A 20713-nucleotide genomic window follows, 5' to 3' on the forward strand; every position below is an offset into this window, starting at 1 on the left:
GTAATGTTTTAAAACAGTTATGGGCTACGTATGAGAGTTACCAATCTTCACATTAATGTTAAAGGTGAAAAAATGAAAGTGTTTTATCTTCGAAATTTAGAGGTGATGAGCTATGCTACTAAGTTCTTTGTTTTGGCAGTGCAAATACTTCTTTTACAACACTGATCCTAGTCTCAAGGTATGTAACTTTGATATGCAATGTTTATAGTACTGTACTAACTGCAATCTTTGTTTTGTGGTGCCCATATCAGAGCATTATAATATGCGTATTTCACTAAATGCAGCATTTGATACTAACAATATACACTTCATGTTTTTTGCAGTTCTGTGACTTCTCAAAAACTGATAAACAGGCAAGTGCTTCACATCAATTGCTCACAGAGTGGTAAGTTTAAGTTTTACTGAACTAAATAAATTTTCCTGGAAAAAGTGCATGTAAAAAAGAGTAAAGTAAATATTTTTTTGTAAACCACTTTTGAGGGCTACCAATTATCATTGATATACGTTCCTGTGAAGAATTAAAATCATGTGAAAAACATATGGTGTTTCAAGCATTGAATTATTGTACACATATTATAATAATATACTAAACAAAAATTACAATTTTGCAAGCAAAATAACAAACGAGATGCAGCAGGAGTTTTTTCTAACCACACCAAGCACAAGCCTTAGCCTCGCTTGCAAAATTCCATGGATCTAATAAGAAACGCAAAAGAAGTAAAAAACATTTCCAGTTTTCGGCAATAATTTGTAAGATTTCTTAATGTTTTTGTCAAAAAGTTTTTAAATTTTTTTGTAAAGCTTGTGGATTAGTTACAGGCTATATATGAGTCAAAGTATGCATGTTCGCTCTGTAGCAATACTTAAGTTTAAAATGTCTGAGTTTATGTTTAAACTGTGCATTGAGTCGTCAATGTGGTTAATATCGCCGCTCTCGTGATATTATGGATTGATCTAAGTCAGGCATGCCCAACATACGGCCCAACATACGTACAAACGGCCATACGGCCATACGTACGTACGGCCCATACATACATACATACGGCCCAACACACGGCATACCAACAACACACGGCATACACGGCATACCATACATACATACGTACAACGGCCATACGTACATACGGCCCAACATACAACATACGGCCCAACACACGGCTGCAACATACGGCGAGATATTCCGTGATTTCGCTCATTCAGGCATTTTCTCCACGGTTACAGTTACATATAATCAACGAATCCGATGCTTTACCGCCGATAAGCGTTAAAAACAACTACATACTGTAGTGCGAGAGGCAACCGTCTCTTAATGACAGTAACCATCTTCTCAACGATATCTCTTATTCAACGGTTAATCGGTCACATTATATAAAGTAGGCTACACGTTAGTTACAACAACGTTAGCACGCGGCCCGCGAAAAATATTTTTTCGCTAAAACGGCCCGTTTACTGTTTTGAGTTGTGCATGCCTGATCTAAGTCGATAAGACGTTCGGCAGAATCTCTTGTATTTTAAACAACCATGAACATGAACGTAATACTCCACAATCGAATCACAATGCAAAACCAAGAAAGCACATGGCGGTAGCATGGCCAGCATAGAAATCTTAACAAGTACTTTGTACCTATCAACAATTGTCATTTACGTTGTCTCTGTCACCTTCCTAATAGCCATAGTAAACGAAGTCATCCATATTTTTCCCTGTCATCATGTTAATAATCTTGGTCATAAAAGTCATTCGCATTGTCTCTGTCATCATCCTGATAATAATGGAAGTCAAAATCATCCATAACGTCCCTGTCATCATCCTGATAATCATGATCATCCTGAAAGTTATCAACATTGTCCCTGTCATCATCCTGATGATCATGATCATCCTGAAAGTCATCAGCATTGTCCCTGTCATCATCCTGATAATCATGATCATCCTGAAAGTCATCAACATTGTCCCTGTCATCATCCTGATGATCATGATCATCCTGAAAGTCATCAGCATTGTCCCTGTCATCATCCTGATAATCATGATCATCCTGAAAGTCATCAACATTGTCCATGTCATCATCCCGATTATCATGATCATCCTGAAAGTCGTCAACATTGTCCCTGTCATCATCCTGATGATCATGATCATCCTGAAAGTCATCAGCATTGTCCCTGTCATCATCCTGATAATCATGATCATCCTGAAAGTCATCAACATTGTCCCTGTCATCATCCTGATGATCATGATCATCCTGAAAGTCATCAGCATTGTCCCTGTCATCATCCTGATAATCATGATCATCCTGAAAGTCATCAACATTGTCCCTGTCATCATCCTGATAATCATGATCATCCTGAAAGTCATCAACATTGTCCCTGTCATCATCCTGATAATCATGATCATCCTGAAAGTCATCAACATTGTCCCTGTCATCATCCTGATAATCATGATTATCCTGAAAGTCATCAACATCGTCCCTGTCATCATCCTGATAATCATGATCATCCTGAAAGTCATCAACATTGTCCCTGTCATCATCCTGATAATCATGATCATCCTGAAAGTCATCAACATTGTCCCTGTCATCATCCTGATAATAATGGGAGTCAAAATCATCCATATCGTCCCTGTCATCATCCTGATAATCATAGTCATCGAAGTCAACTAGGCCTGCATACCAAAAGGTAAGGTGTTTATTGTTTTCGTAAATCTAGCCATATATGATTGTATCCACTCCGTTTTCCCAGCTCCATTTGGCCAATAAACGTTTTAAGCGGTATTTAGATTTCAGATTTTACAAGATTAACTTATTAATAAATACTTTGTGCACAACCATAAAGCAAACGTTGGTTCTTGTTTTGTTCAAAAATTCCATTGACCAAAGTTTAATGCTCAAGCGTTCAAAAATATTTAAATTTAGCCTATGTGATACAACGTAAAAGACAAAAGTTAAAAATTTAATGGTTACATCTTTTTGTGGTTTGCAAAATTCAAATACGAACGCAAGGGAGTTTTTCTTAAACATTTCACCAATCCAAAAGCAAAGCACTAACTATTACTAGGCTATAGGGCGATAGGCCATTAAAAAATTGAATTTGATGCCGGTTTGATTTGACACCCAACGCCTACGGCTGATTAATTATTATATGATAATTGGCTTGACGCAATATATTCTGCAATTTCATCAAAATTCATAAATTCATATTTGAAGTCATATCCCATTAAAGTTTTGAAGTCATATTCCCATTTTTATGTAAAAATATTACATTTGTGAGCCAGCAGAAAAGACTCCTCATTCTATTTTTGTTTTTTATTTCGTGATGAAGTCAGAGCAAAAAATGTTTTTTTTTACATCAGTCACCGCTACAACTCTGTTTGAATTTATTGATTATAATTCTTTGCAATCCTTAGTTACACGTACGATAGTATAGCATTGTTTCATAAAATTTTAGTCCTACAACTCATTCCGAAAACGAAATATCTTTAACAGCCTTAAAACGTGCGGCCACCAGATAGGTCACATGTTATAGGCTACGCAGCCCCTAACACAAACGATGCCAGTTTTTCCAACACGGACCTAAGCTGTTGCGATTTTTATCAAAAACAAAAAAAAAACCTTAGATAAGCTAACTGTAGTTTTCATTATTTTGCTGTCTTCTAAGTCATTACAATTTAAAATGCGCGTGCCGATTGTATGGTAAAAAGATACGTAGCCTATATGAACTGTGAAGCGCTATTAAAATCGACTATCTTCATTTTTATTGGTAGAACAAATTGAAAGTTTGGTTAAACTGCAATTAACGAATAAGAGTGTCCATAATTAAATGAACTTTTACATATGTTTTTAGAAACATACTAAAGGATTAAAACAAAAACAAATATAGAAATAGCCTACAAAACCTGAAATTGGCAAACGTGCGATAGATTGTTGTGGCCGTACTTCAACAGGAGAAACAACAGTTGGTTTTTGTGGTCCTACTTCAAAAGGAGGCGAGAATTCACTCAGCTTTATTTTCATGCTGTTTCGTGTTGGTTCAGGTTCCTCATCCTTTTTAAGGTCAGATATGTGGAAGGTGACATCAGATTTATTCAACGAACGCAGCTTTTCATCAATGCCCTCATAGACTGAAGATAGGGAATGTAAAGAGACTACAGTTTATCAGTGTAAATTTAAAAATACGTACTCATACTAAGGTGTTTCTGTACGCTGAGTGCGTTTGCGTCCCCACAATTGTCCTATAAGGGAAACTCCCGGCAAGAATTGCCTGCAGCTGTTTATCTGACGGCGCACTCATAAATGTACTGGAATGTTGTCTAAGCAATTGCTTTTACAACACAAATGTCATGAGCGGTAGGGTAAGTTTACTACCATCGAGCACGTAACCTTAACCTTGTATATGTAGCGTAAACTTGAACTTAAATTTTTGCTTTCCATTATTCCTTTACTAAGTTAATCATTAACATGCGCTATTTCAACTTGGTATGAATGTTCTGTTAACATTTTTTTGCCGTAGAAATTTTTATTGTCGTCAGCAACACCAGTTAAACATACAAACGTGATTTATGTAACTTTGTTAGCGTATAGTCCCGGTACATGGAGCCACCACCCATTGATAAGACCACTTCTGATACGAAATATTGACATACATTATTCCGGTGCGCTTACGTCGACGTGCACCAATCGCATTCAGTGTGCAGGCGCAACCAGACGACTTCACAACACAAACACACACGCAAGTAAGTTAAGCAAGTAAGTAAGTAAGTATGTACAAGCTTCACATTTAAGTTGCTGCAAATGGTATTTGTAATGCCAAACGCATTACATGTACAGCTTCATCCTACGTTAAAATGGAAAAATTCAAGTAACTGTGAAGTATGCGCAATACCTGTTTTTATACTTGGTCGGTTTTTGGGCTGAAAATCCCAGCATTGAATCATGATCTCTTCCAGAAACTTAAAGATCTCAAGCTCTTCAGGTTTGTTCTTCAATGATGATTTAACATCATCGAGATATTGTTGTCTTGGTTTTTGTCCGCGTTGAATAATCAATTCTATAATTAGGCCAGGGTTGACAGGATCGTCAGAAGAAAATGCAGGATGCCTGGTGAGGATTGCATAGAGCACCATTCCATAGCTTAGATAACAACATAGACAATTAGACATAAATGACTTGACTATGTCTTACTTTCATATTTTAAAGTACAATTATTACAATAAACTGAAAGAAACATTTTCAAAGCAATAAACGATATAAAAGTGTTATGTTCTAAGTAGCACAATTACCTGTGTCACACATCACAGCTTCAAACATTCTTACCTGTAAACATCATTGTATGGCTTCTTGTCACTTAGTAAGTCTCTCAAAAGCTCCGGTGCAGTATAGAAGGGAGTATGTTGAGTATTTTGAGTGACGGTAATAGATCCCTTTGTTACTCCTGTTGCCTTAGCAATCGCAACCGAGCCAAAATCTGCAATCTTCAAGGTCAGGTCTGAAGTAACAAGTATATTCTCAGGCTTTAAGTCACAATGAACGAAGGACCTTTTCTTATCATGATGGTGTAAGTAACTTAAACCGTCGCTTATTTGGCGGGCAAATCTGATTTGTAGCAGCAATGGTATGTGTGTTATATCTCCTTGTATCCAAAGAAAAAAGTCCAAGTCGCCAGCATCGATATATTCCATGATGATTCCAATACAATCACTCCACTCAGTGATCCCATAAATACGAACGATATTTTTATGTTTTAGCCGATAGAGGACGTTCATCTCTCTAGTAACACTGAAAATAAACATTCGGTGTGAAGGAGAGAAATATCAGACTGTTAGCATGTAACGCATGTAATGTTTAATTGCTTCCCAATAATAAGAAATAATAATGCTTAACACTGCTATAACGACTAGCTTGCCGCTACCACTGTAAAAAAGAACCACAAACGCGAAGTCTACGCAGCTTACAGGTGTATAAGATTACAACTTACGAACATTGGAAATTACCACTGAGGTGTAAGTCGCATTTCTTTGGACATTATCGAGTGACGGGCGGGCCAAATCGCTAAAATGTTGCGTCCTCATTTGACAACGAAGACAGCTTTGTGATTTTTATCACGGTCATTAGTTATTGTTGTTACAAGCAATTACCTAATTTTTAATTGTTAAACTGTTACGTAGTTACAACCGCTGTTATTGACGGAGACAAACTTTATTTTGCTTTACTTTGCTAAAGAAATGCTTTCGTTTGCTTGCAACATGAACAATCCATATGTGCTGCTACCATGGTACCAAGCTACTTTGAGCAGAGTTTAATTTACCGTAACCACAGCTTAAAACAGCAACAACGGATAAAATTGGATTTATTCTAGACGTAGGCCTATTCTTAACTTAACCTAAAATAGAATCCTCTCCACCTTAAATGAAAAAATTGAGGTTATGTAAACTTTCCAAAAAAATCCTTCCCGAAATTCAAACCATTGCATTCCAATGTTTCGCACCTAAGCTGTAGCATAGCACAATGCAAATAGAATCTTATTATAGTAATGCAAATACATATAAAGCAAAGACATACTCACTTCGCCATGGTTTTTTCTTTAGCTTTGGATGGTCCCTTAAAGTGAAAGCATTTGGCAACAACCTTTCCCAGCTTATTGTGGTTGCATCTTCTGGCTGTAGCAAAGCTTCCACATCCCAGTAAATCTTCTTCATCCCAACTGGTCACAAAACTGGATGTTGGGTAGATTGGAAGAGATGACGCGAGTTTTTTTTCATGATTTGCAGCTTTCAAAGTTGTAGCCATTTTGTGACAATTTAATCCACAAAGCAGTAAAAACGAAACATTGCTTTATAAAAACCCTATCAACAATGTATTAATTTCACAAATATATACCCTGACTTTGTTAAAGTATTAAATCTTTCTATATAGGTTAATTTAATATTTCATTAGTTAATAATTTAATAATAACAACGCAGTGCCCGCTGGTAACTTTGCGAAAACTAGACAATTTAAAGAAATTCCTAAAAAAACATTGTAGGACATTTTATGTATTAGTTTTAGATCAATATTTGAGCTAAGTCAATGTAAACATTTAACATGAATTTTCAGCTATGCAGTGTTGTAATCCGGCTTAATAATTGATAAGGTTGCTGGGTTGATAATATAAAAGAAACTCAAATCAATCTGTTACAAACGTTCTGTACGCTAAATCTGTAGGCCTATCTCCAAATGCATTATAGCCTAAATGTCTTTTAACACCAGCGCTATTAGTGTGTTGCAGTCATGCACTGGTAAGAAACCCATTGCCAAAATTGTGACGCGATGAAGTAGCCACACTTAAGCTTGCGATTTTGGTAACACCCATACTCAACCTTTATAGCACAAACAACTTTGGCAATTGAAGAACAAACTTTTAACAACCTGTAAATTTATTTATACACATTTTTCTAGACTACATTTACATTTACTTACGTTCACTTCGCCAATGTGTTAGCCAGAAAATGGAAACGTTTTCATGACTCACGAACTCCCAGTCACCACTGTATATTTAATTATTAAACGGTAGTAGTTTTTAAAGCTGCTTTAAAACTTACTCTGGTGTTGTCAGTGTTTCGGGCTTCTTCCTAAATTCGAGTTTTTATAAATCTTTGGGTTGTTATAAATGAAAACTTAAATTAGCGGGTCCGCTGGATTAATGTAGATTAATATCGTCGGATGAAACAAAAAGATTAATACAATAACAGAAAATACAATTTCTTATCTTAAACGATCTGCAAACCAACCAGTGTTGAATATTTTTATAATGTTTAATTCACTGTGTTACTCTCTGTGCCGGTCGCAAACCAGAATTGTACATCTTGAGAGTTACTGTATATTCTCAAACAGAAAATTGCACAGCTAAGCTCAGTGGGAATTCTAGACAATAACCCTACATAAAATCGAAGCTTTCAGTTGGGATAAAGTGCGGTTATTAGAGATTTGATTGTGGCTTTTAATCAACTGGGTTATATCTGTGATGTTACGTAAAGAATATTTAGATAAAATGCAAAATTACAGTTACTGAATTTTCACTTTACCACGTAAATGCATTTGATAACCGGACAGGTATTAATAGATTAACGAAGACTATTTATTGAATGCAGATTTCTTAACGAATCTGTACTGTATATAGGCCTACTAGACACTGTTTAGAGTTTTTATGAATTAATAACACTCACCAAAAGCAATTCTTATCTTTGCCGTTCTTGGTCTCAGTTGTCTCTAGACACTATTAAAAGGGTTGCGAATCCCGCTTAGAGATACTGTAAAGTCTAAACTTACAGTTGAAGCTGACTTACACTCGACAACGAGAACCTGATCAATATTTCATTTAATACCTTCGATCATTAACCTTTCTCAAACACAAATTAACGATTTTAAGAATCCAATCTACGGGTAAAAGGGTTTACGAACACTAATACAACGTTAAACCGCTCTATCTTTGGAAACAGATTCACGTAGTTTCAAATGTCTCTCTATGTACAAACGACAGCAAAGGGTTCATATGCTGGAAAGAAGAAAAGAAACAGAGAGGTAGCCATGCAGAAAAATGCGCTCATCACAAAAGGAAGTTATCAAGCGTTTAGGCTCGCAATGGAGATGGATTTGACAGGTTTATGTGACGATTTTGATTCGGAATCCACTCTGAAATCAAAAGAGCAAAAGATTTACAGTTCAGTGCGAACAATAAGATGTCCATCATTTGTATAAATGATTTTGTGCTGTAATTTAGTTATTGTACAAACCTGTAATTTTGTAAGGTTAATTCGCAAACAAACATGTTTGTCATACCAGCTGTCAAAAACAATCAAATTTCTGTATTTGCCATAAATAATCATGTTGTCATTATCACTGAACTGAACTTGAACTTTTGCAAATTATGACGTTATGTAATAAACCGGGCTTCTCAAACTATGGTTCGCGACAACGTACGTGCAAAATGCAATTTTGGGATCGTGAAACTAATTACATTTTAAAAATTGACTTGTTTTTTGTTAACTTTTTATTCACTTTAATGTTTACGCAGTTCTTTTATTGCTGTACATGCAGTTATCTTCGTGGACTGTGCGCATTTTTATGATTTCGCCAAAGACGAAAATATCACTTGAGATTTGTAATGGGATGTTTATTGTTTTGATGTCATTAACGTGTAGAGTATCAATTAAGGGGTCACATAGAATTGTCTTTTTTAAAATGGGGTCGCAAAACAAAATAGTTTGTGATAAACAACAGGAATCACGCGCACAACTTGACGTAATGTTGCAACAAGGACATTTCCCTCAATCCTTCCCGGCCTACCTTCGCAACTGAGCGAGTTATCCATAAAAATAATAAACTAGGATGTGGACATAGTTTCTGGATTATACGGTATTTAGCGCGGATGACGTACTTTAGCAAAGAGCGCAGTATATGGATATGTACAGAAGAAGGTTGATACATACAGAGGATGATGTTAGTTCTTAGTGAGGTGGATCAATCTTTCTGGGATGTAGAGGCTTCCTTCGGGATATTGTTGGAATGTTTGGTTGTTGTCGTAATCAAAGGAAGGTTGGCGATTGAAGAAAGGTAGTGAATGGCCAGAGTAAATACGGTAGAGTAGTTTCTATGGAAAAGGCCTCGGTAGCAAAGAAATTGACACCAAAGATGTGGAAGAAGCATTCCGCGTGGTGCAACTACTCGTCAATAGTATCAGAAGAATTAGGCGTACAAAGCGGTGGCTGAAAGATGTCAATTTGACTTGGTTGATTTGAACAACACAGACCTGAACGTTAAAAACAATGTTTCCGCATTGTGAGAAAATTTAAGAGAAAGAACAAAATTGCTTTTATATTTTCATAACCGCTTTGTACAGTAACTAACTATATTGAATAAAAAGCAATGTTCTTTGACTGATTGCTTTTCCATAATCGCGTGGTAGGCTTAAATATTGCATGAAAACTGGCATCAACTGATTTACTTTAAAGCTATGGCTTCCCTGTTGCCTTCAATTACTTCCTTCTGAACAAACTGCGACAATCAGCATAAGCGATGCAGCATGCAACAACATTTTAAGCCGAGTCGCACTTGGACCCAACGACTCCGCAAACATTTCAGTCATGATCTTTATCCAAGACTCGATTAAACCTGTCTCACAACCCCCAAATCAGGAAACTTATTTCTTAAAGCGCATTTCAACAGTTTATACTGCAGGGCCCAATTTCATAGCTGTTAGCGGACCCCCTTAACTATGCCTAATTATAATAGACTAAGGCTGTATTTTTACTGCAGTGTAGCCTATACCTTAAATCTTATCCAGGAGGAGGAGGAGGTGAGTTGATGAGGTTAAGATGATAAGGAGATGAGTCCAAATATTTTGTGATTTTTCACCCCAAAAACTTTTAATAATTAGTGAATCAAAATTAATTTCATATTTAAACGCATGGTAAATTTCATAAAACCATTTTTTCTACCAGATTGTAATTTGCGCGATGGAATACAGTGTAGTGTATTTCTGTGTTAGCACTTGGCATGTTGGTTTGACATAGCATTCATTCTTTATGCCATTACAAAGCTAAAAAGTGGACTAAAATCGCTTTGTTAAGTCACAATGATGATGACCTGTCTGTCTTAACAGATGATTTAACCCAGTGTTTCTTGAAGTAATTAGGTGCATGACACGTCATGACCTTACTTTACCACTTTAAACGCCGACCTTTACAAACGTTGTTTTGAATTTAAAAAATCAAACTAATGCAATCAAATCAAGACTGCTCGTATTATTTAAACAAGCCAACAAGAAAAGCTCCCAATTTATGGCAAAAAATTTGAAACGCCATAAACAACAACTTTCTGATAAAAAAGGGCAAGATCGTTTTGGCTTTACGCCTGAGTGAGCGCGATGAGCCATTTCTGGCACGGGACCCAACATAAAAAAACTCGATAAAATCGAACCCAAAACCGGCCCAGTCACCCTTTTTCAGATTAATCACGTGACTACTTCAACCGGAAATCATCAGAAACTGTCTTGGTATTGTCTTGAGCTTTCAATATATTCAACCGATTGTAGCCGCCACAAAGCTTGCCTGGAAATTATTTGGCACTGCCACGTCCATCTGCGTAGAAGTGAGACCTAGCTGGGAGAATTAATTATCTCTGCAACATCAATATTTCGATCCGTATTGAAGTTGGCTGGCCAACAACTAGTTTTCTATTGTTTTACAAAGGTATTATTGGTGTTACTCGCACTTTATTATTTTTGGTGGTTGATGGAAGGTCACTATTACCTTGAAACGGTGGTAATGGACTTTATGCTTTATATTACTACACAGGTATCTAGGATTTTTGGGGACTTGAATTTTGAAACGGATTTGGTAGTTTTTGGGGGCGCTGATACCAAACATCGCATCAGATTTTGCCAATCTGGTCAGGATTAGCCGCTACATAATATATGCTTGGCATTGTTTAATTAAGTTTTGAAATAAATGTTATCGAAATTTTCAAAAGTTACCTTCAGGAGATCAGAATAGGCTAAACCTTGGGCACCTTGCGTAGAGTTTGTTTCACGTCTGTGTATTGTTTCTCGCCTACGTTTTGTGACGTTTTGTAAGTTGTAATTGGAAGTGAATGAGCTGAAGTTTTGTGTTTGTTCCTCAACAAAAGCCATAAAGCCTTGATATTTTTAAGGCTGATTAATAGCGGCAGTAACTTTGAGGTTAAGTCAAGTCCAATTGTTTGAGTCTACACTCGTAGCGCTGTTCCACTGTTGTTGACATGGCTGAGTAGCTCACGACAACGTTCAGGCCATCATTCAGTATTTTCTTGCTGCCTTTGAGGTATGAGTTATTATCAGCCGTTTTTACAGAGGAGTCGCAACCCTGCCCTGATACGAACCTAATGTAGCGGTATCATAAAGTATTTTAGTGACATCCAGAACAAACTCCCTGGGTGCCAGATGATGATGATCATCCACAAATGATTTGCTGTCGTCCAAGAAATCATTAATATTAATGAAAATTAATTGGTGTACCGGTATAAGTTTCATCCCTTAAATTTATGATCGGGCTACAAATAAAAATGTACCCAGTCACTTCCGTGCTTGTTATTTCATGAGTCGTATCGAGTCGTTTATTTTTTGCCATAGACTGTGCGGGACGACAATTATGATGCGGTCATACTGTATGCCTATATTTTACAATCTACTTAAGAACACTTAAAACTTATCAGATAATAACAATCTGAGTCGTAATGGCTCAAGAAATTTATGACAAAAACAACGAAACTGGTAAATTTAACAGATTTGTAGTCGATAGAACTCAGGTAAAAATACTACAAAGAATATGCCAATTATTCTGAGGAAATTTTTTCCAAATTTTGCTCATAAATTTCAAAAAACCTCTGTTATGGAACACGAAGTAATTCAATTTGTTGAATTTTTACAATTGGCAATCTTTGGATCAAAAACTTTACTGCTGCTGGTAAATAACAGTCGGGTCCTCTACAGCCAGACCTTGTCGGATGTCAATTGCATTCACAATCTTCTCGTCTCTTGCTCCGCTCTGATCTTGCGCTCGTCTGCTTCCATTCACAGACGTCTGATAAACCTTTTCATAAAAAGTTAAATTAAAGATAGACCAAGTCTATTGTTAGTAGTCTATAGTAACTCAGGCGCTGAGGACAAGCAATCACCAGCATTAATGTATTCGTTGCACTTCTATGATATGATACTTCTATGTACGTCCGCTGTATCTGTGTATGATGTACGCGGGCGCCGAACTCAAATCGTCAGACAATGACCCAACAAGCCATAGAGTCCTCATTAGTTTTTGTTTTGCAAGTGAACTGTTTTTTTACTAAAGCATCGCGCGTAACGATTTACCGGTACCTTGTCTATAATGTCCTTTCCTCTCATGTAGTCGAATGCAGAGTGCAGCTTGGGGTTGGCTTGCAGGTAATATTGAAGCTTCTCACGATTCCAGCAGAGATAAAAGCACCGGTCTATTGCTTCGATGGAAACCTTTGAAACAGTAATGTAAAAACAGTACTTTTAAACAGTATTTTTTGCTTAAAATAAGCTACAATATTATAATAACAGTTTACAGCAAAACGTCATTGGATGTTTTGTGGTCTAGAAATGAAACGCTTTTCTGTCTTTTGCTTCACCTGGAATAATTCTCCTCTGCGCAGTTGGGTGCTTTCCCATTCTACAGAATCAATGAATTGCTTTTCTTTGATGTCGTGAAGATAAGTTCCTTTGTAAGTCACCCTCAGACTAAAAGTAAACAATAATATGGTCGCTTATTGGATGGCAACAGCAGAGGGTGTTGCAGTTTAAAGTATAATTACATTTATATTGGCAAAGCTCAAATGCATACAAAATAGCTTTGAAATGCAACCGTTGAATTCGCAATTTTTATGTGTGTCAATTTTGTCAAGCTACTAAGTGTGGCCAAATACGCTTTTGAATTGAAAGAACAATGATAAATTTCTCACCACCCGGCCACCAGAAGAGACACGCGAGCTTCTACTGTTGTGTAATTTTCCACTGCGTATTTATCTCCAGGAAATATGTTGACCCATTTGCAATTTTGGTTCACCAAAGCTTTGAAATCTTGCCGTGAAATATCGAAAGTCTGAAATACCTGCCGAGACATAACACTGCAAGATTGACGTTGTACATTAGAAAGTGTAAATCATTGCTTATTGCAGAAAAGAAATGTATGAGCAGGTTTTGTTGCTGCGTTCCAGTTGTTCTGTCTACATTTGCTCATTGCGACAGTTAGACTTAGGCTAGGTTAGCGCGAGTGCGAAAGTCATTTGCTGATATTGTCCTAAACAGAGATGCACCTACCGTAGGCTAAAGCTTCGAACGTTTAAATTTTTCAAGTGCAATAGTTTCAAACAGAATAATGACTAAAACAAGTTTGAGCTTGCTTGATTAAGACAATGAAGCATCACAATCATCCCAGGCTCACATCGACATAAAGATCCTCCAATTCCGGCGGAAACTTGACATGTCTCATGGAGTAGAGAACAAAGCCGAGCTGAGCAAGCAGCTGGATAAAGAAGACGACTCCCCAGAAAAGGACATCGTACGTGCACCAATCCACCACCCCCCATATTATGAAAGCAATGACAGCACCGATCAACACGGTTCGAGTTGTGAGAATGTAGTGTCTGAAACAACGCACAGTTATAGGCTATAACTAATTCTGAGCTTAGTTGGCTTTCAACGATGGCGGACAATGTGCTGACATGGAAACGTTAACCTTTTGCACTGCAGCTAAAAAGTTAGCCGTTCAGTTATAAAGCCTATAGTTATTAGTTTGTCGAATCGTTGATATATACTGTACATCGAAAGAACTGAGCTAATTTATCGGCACATCCCATTGCACAAGGCTATCTAATCCAACGCATTCTTATTACAGTTAGTATGACTTAAATTTATTGGAATAGCGACGGGTTTTAGGTGAGTGAAACAGAAACTTCTCACGTACTTGAATGAATTAGGCACTAAGAAAGCAGCTGCGAATAACGCGGCGCCAACATGAAATGGGATGCTTTGCAAAGGTCCCCATTCTGTGCAGTCCCCGGGACTTTGACAGCTTGTGTTCATGATGCTGTCCTGCTCTGCAGCTTATCGTTAAAACCTGGAATATGTAAATAGATTACTAAAGTCCGAATCTGTAAACTTGCTCTGCAAGGGCTTTTAAAAATAAGTGTTAAACTTTTACAGAAACAAATATATTCTAAAACAACGACTAATTTCAGAGAAACATCGCCTACTGTATACGTGAAAAATAGTGTTTCAAGAAATTTAAAATAAACTATCCCTTCAGAAATAGGTATTTAGATTACTTTTAAAGTTAATTCTTTGCTCGGTCTACAACTATTTATCTCAACTATATCTGTTAGTTGCCTTCAGGGTTGATTGATCTTAAGCAATCATATTGAACACATTTTCAATGTGTTTAAAGTTTTTAAACTTTCAACAAACTGCGACTCTACTCTTTAGAAACACATCTACAAAGTTTGGAATTTAGCTACACTGATCTTATCCTGTTCTGCATCCAACTGTCATATTTTCAAACTATAGAGGATTTATTTGACATGAATTACGTTACAGTATCTGCTATATCTCCTCGGGTGAAAGAATCGTTGACACGATCAACCAGTATTCGCCAAGCGCCTACTGCCGTCAATTTTCGACATATTTACTGCACGTCAAACAGCTGCATGCGTCCTTGGTGCTATTTTTATCTGCTGCTACGCAGACGCCGTATATTGCAATGAACTTCATCCGCTGTCGTTACCGCAAGCTGAATATTTCAATCGGCAGTACTGAACGTATGGAGTCAGTTAACAGCAGTGCAGTCCTGAATTTTAGTATGTTTTTGCAGAAAACTCATTAGACACAATATGTCGAATGCATGTAGTGGAAGAAACTTTGAAAGTGAAATGTTTGCAACAGAAAGATTTTTGTACAAAAACAGTTAAAACTTACAGTAAAAAAATCTGTTATTCAGTAACTATTCAATGACTCTAAGTTTGGCTGATATTCTGTGAGTTAAATTTGTCACTTTTATCAAGGATAAAGTTAAAAATGTGGTTTTATACTAATTCTTCACACAAGGTTTAGCCTACACACCTTGCGACAACCATGTAAACCATCCAATTAGGCAACCCACAATCAATAAAAGCTTTAAACTAACAAATCGCAATACGATTATTATGAAACGTTTAAGAAACTTTAGTAAAGTTTAGAAACGTTTCCTGAAAGAAATATTTTAAGGAAGAGAAAGAGTCGATATTTTCAGACCAATACGTTTTTTATATTCATCATGCATCGTAAATAAATAAATAGTTCGTAAATAAAAATAAAAAAGAAACTGAAAGTGAAATTTATTTTGTCTTAAAGAGTGCAAGTTAAATATTATCAGTGACAGATGTAAAGACCATGGCTTTAGACGTAGTTTAATTTTGGCGAGATATATACCTGCATCGTCGTATTCACTTGATATAATTATATCATTAGGCTAAAGAAAGTTGTTTTCCAGAATTGCTTAAATATTTTGAAAATTCAAGGAACGTCTCTGATAGTTAAATATGCCAGATTATGAATATAGCCAGCTACATTAGACTTGAGAGCAATCGGATGTTTTCTTCTTTTGCTGAATTCATTCATTTAATAATTGTAAAATTTGTTTGCTGTTGACTTTGCAATTGCATTTGCAAACAGCTACTAACGAAGTGCTAAGTCATTTTAAGCTTTGCAATGATAACAACCAAAAGGTTTCGATTTTTTCACAGATGTGGTGACATAGTGTGTAACTAAAACATGTCGACTGACATAATGACTGACATGATGGCGGTAGGTGGTCGCGGAGACGCAGGGGATTCGCTTAACTTCATGACAAATACGACTCCGAGCACATTTCGAACAACTGATTTTTCTTTCACGACCACACCGCGGGGTTACATCGTTCTTGGGTACCAGCCAATGCCAGGGTCATTCTTTCATCTCGCTTGTTCTTTCTTCTTCCTTGCTTTTATGGGCGGAGGTCAGACTGACATTGCAGCGATCTACACAAACGTCCTCTGCGCATGCGCATTCCTCTCTTTGGCGGTTTGGGCGGGGATTGATGCCTGCGCTCTCGACGTCATCATATGGAGCCTTGTATTGGTTGCCATTAATATTAGTCAGGTAACCGAGTAAATGTTATTTAAAAGATGATCAAATTATTTTAGATACTTTTCCTTTTCGACTGAAGTGTGTTTGCTCTGCAAATAATTTTCTTCCGCTTGTTTCTACTTCTGTGTAGGCTTCTATATAGAGGAGCCTTTATATATAAAAATCTTCATCTTTGCGCATATAACCGAAATGCGTTCGATCTATTCTATAGTGATCGTTTTTCCATATAATTTGTTAAAAGTTATTGTTTGCTTGATGTCTAGGTGATCTATATTTCTTACAAGTCCAAGAAGATGGAGGAAGCCTTCGACAACAAGATGCAGATCATATATCACAGGAGGTTTGCTCCTTTTCAAATAAGACCTCACCTGTTCTACGATTTAATCACACTCAAGGTGAAATATAGTGGAAAAATGTTCATAGAACATAATATTTAACTGTGTCAGCGTTTAACTTTCTACACTTGCAGGGCTGCCAAATACTGAAGCTGGGAAAGGGTCAGAAATACGCGGCAGAAGGGAAAACCCCTATTGAAAATCTATCCTTGCTTCTGAGTGGCAAGTAAGTTCCCCATATTTAAATAAGACTAGCCTTCCATGGAAGGAAAGAACTTGCCTGAAGTTGATTATTCATTGGTAACTTATTCGGTTATTATTAACCAGCTCTAATTACAACTAGTTAAAAAATAGGTAGGCCTATAAGTAGGCTAAGCGTGTACAAACATTTCAGAGAGCAAAGCTATCATGAAACCAGATAACAGTCAACACGAGTTGACGGAATTCACATTTTGAGTAACAATGAAACAAAAGTCCTTTCATTTTGCATTAGAATTAAAGTGAGCTCTGAGGGGAAATTTCTTCACTACATCACTCCGAACGAATTTGTCGACTCGCCGGAGTGGGACTCGCTTAAATCTACGAGCGCTAGAGCAACTTACCAGGTTCAACTCTCTGCTGCAATGGTTCCGGACACCTCAATGCTTATCTTGGTTTAATAATCGTTATTCTACGATCAGGTCTCAATCGCGGCCGACACTGAATGTCTGTATATCACTTGGAAAAGAAAACCTCTCCTCAATCTTCTTTCAAAACGACAACGACTTGGAAAACTGATGCGATATATGATTGGTGATGGCATTTTAATGTTAGCGTTTGTTTGGTGTGTGCTAAGCTCAGCTGGATGCCAAATAATGGGTGATCGAGTCTCTCGTAGATCATAGGGCACGTTTATACATTTCCAAACCTACCGCAAACTCTCAAAAATAACTTTAAGGTTTCACATCGGGTTCATTGTCAAAGCTTAGTATTTTTTAAACGATAAATCACCGCTTGTGTAAAGGAATTGTTCCGGTATAAAGTACCCTTGCATAGACCTACTTTGCAGAGGCTAAACTTTGAGTGAAATGCATATCATTGGCAGTTGAGTGATTTTTTTATTCCCCGGATTTTAGCTCCCAGACATGTCCAAAAATTAAGGGGTACATGTTCCCTCCGTCTCTCTTAAGTATAAGTCCCTGTACCTTAGATATATGTATAGAACAGGGTTTCTTAACCGGGGTCCAATGGCCCCCATGGGACTTTCCCACAGCACTAGTGAGCTATGGTGTAGTAGCAGTGACGAAGCAAAGCGGGACACAAATTTCTAACGTCTTTGTGCTTGCTGTACATAATTAGCGGCGCGAAGTCTACTGCACATGCAGCAGTGAAGTATAAAATGCTTTGCAATGGACAATATACATTCTTATTTATGAATAGGGAGGCACGGATTTTGAGGGTCACTGTAAGGGGACCGCGAATCATGAAAGGTTGAGAACCACTGATGTAGACGGTCCTATTTCATCGTGTTTCATCGAATTTGAATTTGAACTTTACATATGACAGGTCGTGATGTTGTCATGAAGCTTTTTGCTCTAAATTCGCGTCAGTTCAACGAACGCGGATTTTATTACGACATTCGACTTCCGTGCGTCATGTCACTCCGCGACGAAGTTCAGAGGCGTGAAAGGAAACGCCAGGAAAATGCCAGTGAACCGGCCACGCCATCTTTGTCAGGTAAATGAGACGCCACATCCGTGCCATTTTCATGTACACACATTCATTCCTTTACTGATATGTAAGCACAAAAGCCTACAAAGCAAAGACAGCCTGCGGAATAGGCCAATGTGTGGTACTGTTAGTTAGCCTATCATTTTTCGCTTCATTTGCTTATGCAGTATCGTTAACTAATTTTCATTTATCATTTATCATTCATTATTAATTTCATTCCTGTTTGCAGCAAGTGTCAAATCAATCACCGGTCGTGTAAAACGTTTGCATCCAAAGCATAAACATGTTCAGTAATCATCGAAATCTATTCTTAAGCATTTTCCATTAGGAACTGGACAGCCTGGGAATTCCTTACTTTTGTCAGCATGTGTGGTTTTCTGTTTATTTTTCTCGTTCAAATCATCAATTAAAGTGATTTTAAACGACTTATATTTGGTCAAGTCAAACATTCAAATAAATGATTTCAAATCGAAATAACTCAATCGCAAAAAACATTGAGACAGACTCCATCGGTTTGCGATATAGACGAGTTGAGGAAATATTAAGACGCATGCATTTATTTTTACTTTAGTTATACCACATATCACTGCATCACAATCCATCTTGTGCGTAATAACTCGCAACGAATCTCCAAGGGCGTTCCTATTAACCAGTGAAATTATAAAGGCAGCTGGTCCCTCAAATATAGCTTTATAATACGCCCTGGGATTCATTATCACGGCCGTTGTTAAATTGTCATATATTTGGCTTGCAACGTATTCATTCATGTTACTAACACGCATTGGATTATTTATATCTTTAATACAATAACTGCTCGTTCTTGAATCAGGTTATTATTTTGATCAACGATTTTGTCAAGAAAATACTTTGCAATTAGCTCATTTAAAATATAACGTAGCCTGTACTGATTATACTAATAACTGCATTTGGACATGACAAAACACTTAAAAGCGGAAAGATACTGTTGTACTGTAGAAAAAATATTTACCGGTCTCTCTGCGGTGGATAATAAGGTTAAAAAATCTTTGCTTTGATGTTTCCGCGACAGCACGGCGACATAGAAAGCTGGGAAAGAAAGCAAGCGAGCATTATGCCAGGTTGTTTGCTCGAAGAATGTCAGAGAGGATAAATTTGAGGAAAGAAGGGAAAGTCCCTCTGCGGAAAGAAATTCCCATAAAAGAAGATTAAAACTGCTGGAATTTTTTCGCAATTTGCATGATCAACTAACTATTTACCATATGACGTTTAAATGGACTTAACAGGTCTTAAATATGCTTGAATTTGTATAAGTTATAGTTAAATATTGGAGCATAAATATACTGTAAATAAATTTGAAATCGCCAGTATGGTTTGGTATTTTTGCGAAGTAAAGGAAACGCAGGTTAGTTGGGCCATCGATTTTTCTCAAATATCATTGGTTGTTTTATTCACGTGATACGTTAAAAACGTATCAATATGTCGCTGATATTAAACCTAGAACTACCAGGATTTTTTTCTACGAGAATTACCAAGAGGGTCAATTGACCCTTCCGTTTAATATGACTGCAATCTTTGGATATAACACCATTTTTCTCATATTTCTTTCATAGAAATTAATTTGGACAGTGCTTGTATCGTTTTGCTTTGTAAAAATATCATTGTGTGAAGTCACTGCTTTCTGGATTCAACATAACATGAAACCTGATGATGATTCAACAACCTAACAACATTCAACCTAACATGATTCAACAACTAACATGAAACCTTGTTGTCGGAGCGCGACTACGAAACAAGCGCAGCAAAAATCAAAATACTAGAATTTTCTTTATTTTTCAACAAAATAGTTCAGTCTTCTTGGACACTAAAAACTTATTTTTCGATTTTAAGCCCTACTGTGTGAATGCTTCCAACTTAAGGCATTTAATGCAAACTTTGGTGAACTGCAGTGCTTTCCAGTTGTTGGTAGCCTAAGCAACACCAACATGACGTCGCAGTTTGGGCTAAATTTTTGA

The 20713-nt window shown here is 37.0% G+C and overlaps 3 protein-coding genes across 5 annotated transcripts; 1 reads left to right on the forward strand and 2 right to left on the reverse strand.

The window, feature by feature from the left end:
• Positions 1-1476: 1476 nt before the first annotated feature.
• LOC143465953 (uncharacterized) lies at positions 1477-8448 on the reverse strand. Of its 2 annotated transcripts, none has more exons than XM_076964497.1 (6): positions 8189-8448; positions 6550-6829; positions 5301-5762; positions 4870-5117; positions 3884-4108; positions 1477-2653 (listed from the first exon to the last, which is right to left on the reverse strand). In XM_076964497.1, exons 2-6 carry the CDS (start codon positions 6771-6773, stop codon positions 1713-1715), a joined length of 2100 nt encoding a protein of 699 aa, XP_076820612.1. In that variant the 5' UTR covers positions 6774-6829; positions 8189-8448; the 3' UTR covers positions 1477-1712. The 2 variants fall into 2 exon arrangements, with proteins under 2 accessions (XP_076820612.1, XP_076820611.1); XM_076964496.1 differs by having other exon boundaries at positions 6550-7594.
• A 3783-nt stretch (positions 8449-12231) lies between these two features.
• On the reverse strand, positions 12232-15150 carry LOC143465219 (popeye domain-containing protein 1-B-like). Its single transcript, XM_076963410.1, has 6 exons — positions 14483-15150; positions 13961-14162; positions 13479-13627; positions 13149-13257; positions 12871-13002; positions 12232-12589 (listed from the first exon to the last, which is right to left on the reverse strand). Exons 1-6 carry the CDS (start codon positions 14599-14601, stop codon positions 12452-12454), a joined length of 849 nt encoding a protein of 282 aa, XP_076819525.1. The 5' UTR covers positions 14602-15150; the 3' UTR covers positions 12232-12451.
• A 1149-nt stretch (positions 15151-16299) lies between these two features.
• Positions 16300-20052, forward strand: LOC143465131 (popeye domain-containing protein 3-like). Of its 2 annotated transcripts, none has more exons than XM_076963300.1 (7): positions 16300-16689; positions 16941-17072; positions 17147-17238; positions 17506-17617; positions 17693-17804; positions 18558-18728; positions 19771-20052. In XM_076963300.1, exons 1-7 carry the CDS (start codon positions 16324-16326, stop codon positions 19908-19910), a joined length of 1125 nt encoding a protein of 374 aa, XP_076819415.1. In that variant the 5' UTR covers positions 16300-16323; the 3' UTR covers positions 19911-20052. The 2 variants fall into 2 exon arrangements, with proteins under 2 accessions (XP_076819415.1, XP_076819416.1); XM_076963301.1 differs by lacking the exon at positions 19771-20052 and adding an exon at positions 18952-19147.
• Positions 20053-20713: the final 661 nt, after the last annotated feature.

This window comes from Clavelina lepadiformis, chromosome 7 (genome assembly GCF_947623445.1).
Source record: "Clavelina lepadiformis chromosome 7, kaClaLepa1.1, whole genome shotgun sequence".
Classification (NCBI taxonomy): Eukaryota; Metazoa; Chordata; class Ascidiacea; order Aplousobranchia; family Clavelinidae; genus Clavelina; species Clavelina lepadiformis.

Bases quoted from the DNA above. Each gene is read 5' to 3' on its own strand.
- LOC143465953 (XM_076964497.1), bottom strand. From the start codon at position 6,773: ATGGCTACAACTTTGAAAGCTGCAAATCATGAAAAAAAACTCGCGTCA. The intron at 5,118-5,300 runs GTAAGAATGTTT...TTGTTATCTAAG, and splicing joins CCATACAATGATGTTTACAG to CTATGGAATGGTGCTCTATG. The intron at 4,109-4,869 runs GTATTGCGCATA...CCCTATCTTCAG, and splicing joins CCGACCAAGTATAAAAACAG to TCTATGAGGGCATTGATGAA.
- LOC143465219 (XM_076963410.1), bottom strand. From the start codon at position 14,601: ATGAACACAAGCTGTCAAAGTCCCGGGGACTGCACAGAATGGGGACCT. The intron at 13,628-13,960 runs GTGAGCCTGGGA...ATGTCTCGGCAG, and splicing joins TGGAGGATCTTTATGTCGAT to GTATTTCAGACTTTCGATAT. The intron at 13,003-13,148 runs GTGAAGCAAAAG...ACTGTTTCAAAG, and splicing joins GCAGAGGAGAATTATTCCAG to GTTTCCATCGAAGCAATAGA.
- LOC143465131 (XM_076963300.1), top strand. From the start codon at position 16,324: ATGTCGACTGACATAATGACTGACATGATGGCGGTAGGTGGTCGCGGA. The intron at 16,690-16,940 runs GTAACCGAGTAA...CTTGATGTCTAG, and splicing joins TTGCCATTAATATTAGTCAG to GTGATCTATATTTCTTACAA. The intron at 17,805-18,557 runs GTGATGGCATTT...TACATATGACAG, and splicing joins ACTGATGCGATATATGATTG to GTCGTGATGTTGTCATGAAG.